Here is an 8,680-nt window from a genome sequence, read left to right as displayed (position 1 = left end):
ATTCCATTTTCCCACAAACGTTTTGAGGCCTGCCCTCGCATAGCTAGGTGCTGCTGAGCATTCACAGCACATGCTGAGGAACGGACATGCTGCGGACACCCTGGTGCTGACGGGAGCTCCTCGTTGCTGCTGCAGGCTGGGGCAATGAGTGCCCAAGAGTTCACACCCACAGCCATGTCCTCTGCCCCATCTGCCTGTATCCTACCCACGGTTCAAGGTGGTGGTGGTGGGGGGAACCGAAGGGAGTTGGGGAGTCTTTAAAACCAAAAAGAAAAGAAAAAACCCATTAGGGAGAAATAAAAAGCAAACAGAAAGCTGAATTTCCTTTCAAAGACACAAAAACTTTATGTGTCTACTGGCAGATATGCAACGAGAAGCTGTCCAAAGGGACACCAAGCAACCTACAGCCATACACATGCAGCCAGCCCCACGGTGGTGCAGCAGGGAGAGGCAGGAGCCGAAGGAGATGCAGAGAAACAGAGACAGAGGAAAGGCAAGGAACCTCCTAAGAAAGCAGTCACGCTGGCCAAAGGTTGTTTCACACTGAAGACACCAAGGGGCCCAGAAGGTGACAGAGGTCAAAATAGTGGCAACAAATGGCATAGCCAAGAAGAGCCTGTCCTGAAGGGACCCAGAGGATTCTATCCTGGGGGGGGGGCGTGGGGCTAGAGGGTCCTGAGGGAGCCTCAAGGAGTTGTCCAGTGCTGAAGACAGGAGAATGCCTACAGGCTTCCTGGCCCTGGTTCCTAAGCTGTCCCTGTCCAAACTGTACCCTGGTGTGACTGAATTACTGAGTTGTATGACATGGGAATTATGTGCCCATAAAACTGTGTTTTTAAAAAAGAAGCAATTAAAACAATTAAATTAAAAATTTAATTAAAAGAAGCAATTAAATGTCAAAAACATTATTACTATAGGAAATAAATTTGTAAATAAGCCACTTCACTGAAGTATGGTCTGTGAATTCTGTATGGCAACTGCCAGGGGTTATCAATGCAGCAGACAGTGGTGGGCAAAGGGCAGCTGGCACCTGAACTGACATGAAAAGGATTAGAGAGTGGAAGAGGTATGTCGGACCTCCACCTCAGAGGAATCGGCTTTGGGCTGGTCCTGGTCATTATTCCCTCCAGAGTTAAACAGGAGAGATGCTAATGTTACCATGTGACCCTGGTGACCTGCTTCTAAAAGGATTTCCATCTCGAAAACCCAACAGGGCATTTCTGCTCTAGACTATGAGTCAGATGACTCAGAATTAGTCTGATGGCACTCAACAACAAGGGTAACCTCTGACCCCAGCTCTGGTAGCCCAAACCTCCTAGTCTGCCTGTGGCCATTTCTCGAGCTCATACAAATGCAGGCCTAACATGGACATGAGCTACATATACCAAACCCAGAAATCTACAACAGGCGGGGTTGTGGGATCTATTTGCCTGTACCTCACACTTGTTAATTTTATCTCCTTCTTTCTATTGCTTTCTACAACGCTTTCAGCTTCAGAAAGTAGAAACTGGCCATAAAGAACCAGGGTTGTAGAATGCAGATCGTTTGGGTATCCAAAACGACAGTATCTGGGTTCACTTGCAATCAGGCTTTCAAAGAAAACAGCTTGGAAGAAATACAGCCAGACCTCATCTCACGCAATGTGGACATGCTGTCAGGACAGACCAGACCTTGGGGAAGGGCATCCTGCTTGGTAAGTATCAGGCAGAGCACAAGAGGAAGGCATTCAGCGAGATGGATGGACACCGTGGCTGCATCGATGGGCTCAAACGTAAGAACAAGTGTGGGGATGGCACAGGACCGGGTAGTGTTTCCTCCTGTGGCACACAGGGTCGCCATGCGTGGGCACCCACTCAATGGCACCTAATAACAGACGATAGGTCTGACTGCTCTGACTTACCTCCATGTCTTATTGCATATTTTTCTCCCTCCAAGACAGTATGGCTCCTCCATCAGGAATCAGCAGGAGAGGGAAAGGAGGCGATGGAGCAAGCCAATCCTAATATCACACCCAGCTAACACTGCTGCTCAGGAAGACGTGCCAGGAACGCCACTTCACTTAACAGGTTGTTGGGTTGATATTTAACTCCTATGTGTTTTGATTGAAGGGATGGAGGTCTCCATGGGTACTTCTGTCCCAGGCCCCACACATGTTAGGAGCTGGCCTGCTCACAGGGATTGAACTTTAGGAAATTCAATACTGAGCCTTCAGGAGCTTCCGAGAAAGCTCCAGTAAAATGATCAGAACACTGTCGTGCCCTGATGGCTCCTCAGTGTGCAGGGGAGAGGGGTCAGGGATCCATTGGGCCCCAGTACCCGTCGGACGGAGAGTTTTAGTGAGTGGGACTCTGAGGCTTACACGTGGCTGACTGTCACACACCAGGGTCCCTTCAGCTAGCCCAGCTCCGCGGGTGCACCCACTGCTGCAGACACAGGTCATGATGCCTCCAGGGAAGAGAGGTTGGTTGTGCAGGACTTCCTGTGAGGCCGAGCAGCCGTCTGCCACCTGGCACCTGGCACCTGGCACCTTCCTAGGAGTGTGCCCTGCAAAACTACATTTTGTGACCACTGTACCTGACACTCACCTAGGCAGGCGCACTGTGGACTCCAACCCCATGACACTACACTGACCAGTTAGTCCAACTGACCAGCTTCTGCAGCGACATCACTGCCCTCCCCCAAGGGCCTGGGGTTGGCAAACATGCCGTGTCTTTCAGTGAACTCCTATGCGACTCAGAGGAGATGTCCCAATGCAGTGAGACTTTTTACGTGGTCCCATGGGCAAGCCCGGAAGCGGAATCCCTTGGCTTCTGGAAGGCAGAGAAGCCAAGGACTGAAAGAGCCTGGGAATAGGTCTTAGAGGTTTTGTAATAACAATGTCTATGAAGTAGAAGACTACACTTAGAGTCACACTGAATGTGTCACGTAGCAGCATGAAGTCAGTCAGCTGAAAGGCATGTACTCCATTTTCTCAATTAGAAGTAGTTTCTCCCAACCGACTCCTCTACCCTGAAAACGCTATGAGGCTCCAGTCCTCCTGTACCTGGTGTCTGGGAAAAGTTCAGTCAGGAATGTGGTCCCGCTCTTTCTGCTCTGCACAATCGCACTTTCTCCACAGACCTGCTGTGAACTTGGTATCAGAGAGAACTGTCCTTAGCCAGAGAGAGCTTCTTAAGATGAGCCATGAGCGTAAGAAAGGGGTTGAGAGGCCCAGTGGCCGAGGGCCCTGGACTAAGCCCTACCACCTGCACCAAATGAAGTGAGAAACCCTGACCTCCCCCACACCCCCACACAAAAAAAGCATTACACGTTATTTTTGGACACATTCATAGATTAGCTCATGCAGTAGATCGAAAGTAGATAGCGTATTTGTTTAGGAGAGATTAACTTAAATCAGTGGAAAAAACCATAAATCCTTCAAAGCTATAAACCAAGGGCGTCCAATTACAAGAGCGGGTGGGTGTCTGCCTGGGCCCAGCTGCTCACCCGGGCCCAGCACCGGCCTCCACCCGTGCAGTTTGAGGGCAATTTTTCAGACGGGCAGAAGGGCCTGGGAACCCAAAGGCAAGCAGTGTTTATTTAAGTTTGAAACAAACCCTTGCCCATCCTCGGTTCTGTTTCACTGCTCGGCCTTGTAGCTGGATATATGATTTCAGTTTCAGAGGACATCGGAAAAATTAAATGTGACGTGAAGTTTATTATAAAGTGATTGAACTCACCGGGGAAGGAATGAAGGCTTCGTGAAACTTTTTTGGATTGATCCTCAGCACACCCTGGACAAGATAAAAACAAGAGGGTCACACACGCATCTAACGCGACACACTGGTGGTTTTCCCGGGCAAGTGATTCTTGAACACGAGTTTCACGTACATGGAACATTCTGGCCTGGGAAGCACATGTGATGGAGGAGGCCGCTCCAGAAGACCGTACAGCTACGGCTGCGGCACAGGCATTCGTGGGGCTGGGGGTGTCTACGATAAGGTGACCAGATTTTAACATTGGTAAAGCGGGATACCATTGATAAAACTCATATCCTGGCAAAATAGCCACATGGCAGCCGAAAACCGTATACCCTAGCTTGTTGTGCATTCGTTCCAAAAATTGGGACTTTTTTAAAATGCCGCGGACGCGGGACAAATTGTTAAAAATCGGGACTGCCCCGCCAAAAGCAGGACGTCTGGCCACCTTAGTCTACGAGCTCGAGTGACTGTGTGCTATGAGCAGGGTCACAGGGAACAAGCACCTAAGCCTGGCGTGCGGCAGGTTTGAGTCAGCCGCGGAGGATGGTCTGAAACGTCTATCTTCGCGCTCAGAACAACGCCACCTGGGGCTTACGTTTCACTCCATCATCAGGACTTCCAGCTCCCACACCTTGTTCCAGGCTTGGGCCTCTGGCTGTTTTCCCGGGTCTAGGTTGGCTCCCAACCTTGCGGGACAGGCCACAGAAAGTTGACTGGGGGCCTGCCGCAGGGCTGAGGGCATCAATAATTCAGAATGGACCAGAACCGGCTCTTCATATCGATGGGAATCCAGGCCCCCACACCAGGTCAGCCACCAGGGCAGACTTAGCACCATGGTATCGCAGCACCTAGTCCTCCCTCAGTCCCAGCTACATGCCACGGGCCACTGGCACCCAGGAGAGAAGCAGTGGCTTTCTGGACTCAAAGGACAGCTTGAGAAAGTGTGTCTAAGAGCATTTCCCCAGAAAATGTTGACAGGCTCAAAAATACATCATTAGTGGAAGGGGTGAGGGAATAAAAGGGAGTCGTAAAGTAAGAGGAAAAGTTATTCCCATGGTTTATCATTTAGCCAAGCGACTGTGAACCCTTGGGTCTCATGCTGATGGTCTCCCTCGTCCCAATGACTTGTCTTTTATTGTGGCTTTGACTTGTTTAAAACAAGGGGCTTTATAGATATATTTGAATTGGGGTTTTCTTTTAAATCCTTCAAACCTATCACGCCTATTTTTTTCTAATAAAATAAATTGAATACGCTTGAGGTGAACATTAACAGAGCGAGTCAGTTTCCCTTCAACAGTCTGTACGTCGAGTGTCCGTGGGACGTGGGTCATGTTCCCCACTGTGGCAGCCTCTCCACGTTCCCTCTCAGAGCTGGCTTTCCTTCCTCCTGGATTTTCTAGTCCTTTTCCCTTCTCGTTTTGGCTTTGGGGCAAATGTTGTCTTTGCTCTTGTGCAACTGATTGTTCTAAGGCACACGATGGTGTTGTCCTTGTATGCAACTCTCATTTCAGAAGTCCTGGAGATGCTGTCAGGTTACTGTTGGAGGGTTAAACCAAAGAGTGGCAGTTCAAACCCACCAGCAGACCGGCCACCCCAAAGGTGAAAGATGAGGCTATAGGTTTATAGCCTGGAAACTGTACATAAGGCTGCTGACCGCTGGAATCGATTGGAGTTTCGTCTCTTGTTTGGCTAAAAGGTGGCTTCCAGGAAAGGCTTCAGCTCCTGGTCAGAAAGGGTGTCTTCTGGCCTTAGTCTCGAAGGTCCCTCCAGTCTCCGTCAGACCGGTAGGCCTAGTCTCTTTTGTGACTCTGATTGCTTATTCTAGATTTTTCTCTTGCTGATAGAGACCCCCTGTTGTGACCAGTCAGAATGATGGGAAGGGGTGGCCAGGGACCTGAAAATACCTTCTGGCGCCCATCTTTTCCTAAAGTCCCAGTTCCTTTGACGCGCGTGTCATTAGCTGGATCACGGGCCATGCCTCCTTGCTGTCATTCCCTCATTCACTCCTGTTTGGGCTTGTGGTTCACACTCTTCCTCGCTGCCCTGCGCCCATCAGTGTTCTGGGAGTTCCACATCCATATGGATGGTTCAGGCAACACTACTTTGTCACTCACCCGCCACCTTTTCCTCCACCCAACCCAGGTGGACAGCCTGCATCTTGTCATCACTGCCAACATGCCAGGATCACACTTTGTGGGTACAGTCCCCTCTCCTTCCAGCTCACAGAAGGTACATAAGCCATTTCAATGTTAACTTCACCCCAAGACCGCTAACCCTCTGGCCTGACCATCATCAGATGCTCTGTGTGGATTTACCTCCTTCCTTGGCCACGTCCCGGCCACAGTCTGCCACGACAGCCTGCCTAACACTTGGGCTCACCTTTCCTCTAAGGCTCATGCAGCACACCTCACTCGCAGCTGGCCCTTCACCCTCCCTGTACCCATGGAGCTAACTATTATCCTAAAAGGTAGGTTATTTTAAAAATTAGCCCAACTTAGGAATCAAAAATATGTTTTCTTTTTTGCCTACATATTTTTAAAAATACCTGAAACTGAGGAATTTCACACATAAGAAATAAGTGTCCCCCTCCGCTCCCCACCCCCACCCCCCCTCCACATCTTTCCCAACTGTGACCCTTAGTCATCCTTCCGGCCTGGAACTAAACCCAGCCCTGTGGCTCAATTTTCAGCCAAACAATAGACAAATCTGTAAGGGAAACAATAATACTAGGGAGTTCCACACCCTCCAAACAATCGACCATTCGAGATCAAAAGGGCAGCACTGGCCCAAGGACAGCGTTCAGAGGGCAGGAGGCACTGGGAGGGAGGAGAAATAGGATTGGGAACCAGCCTGGAAGTGAGATGAGTGACATTACACTACGGGGCTGGCAATCAACGACACGAAACCAATGTGTGTGAACTGTCGAACGGAGCACTGGTTTACTCTGCAAAACTTTACCTGACACACAACAAAAAGTTTAAAAACCAAACAAAAAAAAACTGTACAGATTGTCTTCCAATATCCTGAAGTCTCATAACGATGGGCAGCCGCCTCCAGGTGACAGTAATGCCCTGCGTTGGAAGTGATCCTTCTCTTAACAGGAAAGACAGTAGCAAATAATTCTTCTGTAGGCCTACTAAATGCTACAAACTGTTCTAAGAGCTTCATCTCTAATTAACCAATTTAGCCCCCAAAACCCCATACAAGGTAAGTAATATCCTCTTTGTATACGAAGCTACCAAGCCAGCAAGTCAATTGTCCAATTTCACAGCACATTCAGCCCAGGCAATCTGGCTCTGTTACCTGCTTGCTACAGTTGTCACCATGACCCCGTCACTCACTTGTGCTGCCTACCGGGCCGCCGCCGCTCGAGAGGCTAGTGTTGGCCGCACATGCTTACTTTCATGATCACAGCTTCAAACGGGTGCCTAGCACTGCCCTGCATCTTGCCACAGACCCCTAGCAAGTCTGCTTTCTTACTCTCCACACGAACGGTTTCACGGTTTGCCTCCTCTACAAACTTCCCACAGGCAGAGCGGATAAGCCTGCCTTCTCACTTCCTGAGAAAGCAGACCCTTCCCTTCCCATCACCAAACCTAGCCGCCAATCTAGCCGTCATTCATGTTCTCTGCTCCCACGACACTGGTAGGAGAATCCCGTCCTAGTCACAGGCAGGTCCCTTCTACTCCCACCAAGGGAGTCTCTTCTGTCCGGCCATCACTCCTTCGCTTTTCCCTTCTCGGGGCTACTGCATCCACTGTGTCCACTTCCACATCTGACTTTACGCCTCAACCCTATCTCCACTGAACACTTGGTAGGCATCTGAACTTCCCATGTCTAAAATAGAACCCTATTGCTTATAGGCATTTACACAGATCCTCAATCGTTCCTCTCCTGGCTAACAGCAACATCATCCGGGCAGAGTCTCACCGGAAAACTCACCAGTTATCCTTGAATCCTTGCTTTGCCTCATCTCTGTGTTTAATTCCATTCTAGCTCCAAATCCATTCTCCTCTCTCCATCTTCTCTGCCATCAAATATCTTCATGTCTCCACATTTTCTCACCTGTTTTATTTCAATAGCCTCCCAGTGATGTCCCAGCTTCCAGTCTACATTATTCATCTCACAACAGCCAGAAAAATGGTTGCTCTTGTTTGCTTGGTTGGTTGGCTAATTTAAGCATAAAGCATGAGACACCCCTCCCCTGCTTAACACCCACCAATGACTATTCTCTGAATAAAATCTAACCCTTCCAGGGTCTACAGACTTATACATTGTCATTCCCTTTGCTTACTATTTCCAATAAGTTTCTATTTTGTTCTTCAAAGCACCAAGGCTTTTTCTAGTTGCCTAAGTTCTTCCACTAGCTAGTCTTTCTGCGTATCATCTTCCTGGGCCAATTCTGCAAATGCCCGGCTCATTGTGCTCCTTCAGATCCCAACTCAGATCCCTTCTCAGGGAGGCTTTCCCTAACCATCCATGTGAAGTGGCTTCTCTAATTATTCTCTCCCATCTTCCTTAGTTCCCAACTAGATTATATGCCAAGCCCTAAATTCTTTTGTCTTTAGCTGTGTTTTGGCCTCTCACCCCCAATGAATTGCTCATCTTGCTCACTGGTAGAAGGCCTGGCTTTCAGGAAGCAGTCAAAGAACATTTGTTGAGCTAACTAGTGTCTGCAGAGATGAGGTTCTCCCACCATTGCAGGCACTGTTATGAACATCATCTGTTCCTTCTAACGGACTTGGCAGTCCCTTGGAAATGTCCCCTCTCGCCTTCCCATCCTTAATTTCCACTCACATGCTCTCCGGTTGGTTTAACTCTTCACATATGGTAAAGGTTGTTCCAGAAAACCAGCCCATCCTGCCCTGTCTTCCTGGACTTGGGTTTCTTCAGAGATCCAATAACAAGTCCGTGCCAATATTCTGTTGCAGACAAAACTC

General features: G+C 49.1%; 1 protein-coding gene across 1 annotated transcript in view; it reads right to left on the bottom strand.

Annotated features, from left to right (window-relative positions):
• The window catches only part of DIS3L2 (DIS3 like 3'-5' exoribonuclease 2), a gene marked incomplete at its 3' end in the record, with an annotated part of 319,919 nt that overhangs the window by 247,300 nt on the left and 63,939 nt on the right, over positions 1 to 8,680 (bottom strand). Inside the window, exon 4 of the mRNA XM_045294312.1 lies at positions 3,720 to 3,773. Within this exon, the coding sequence (XP_045150247.1) occupies positions 3,720 to 3,773 (54 nt within the window). The remainder of the gene's footprint in view (positions 1 to 3,719; positions 3,774 to 8,680) is intronic.

This window comes from Echinops telfairi, unplaced genomic scaffold (genome assembly GCF_000313985.2).
Source record: "Echinops telfairi isolate 266 unplaced genomic scaffold, ASM31398v2 ScPeMD7_3;HRSCAF=10, whole genome shotgun sequence".
Lineage (NCBI taxonomy): Eukaryota > Metazoa > Chordata > Mammalia > Afrosoricida > Tenrecidae > Echinops > Echinops telfairi.
This window is presented reverse-complemented; position numbering and strand designations above follow the sequence as displayed.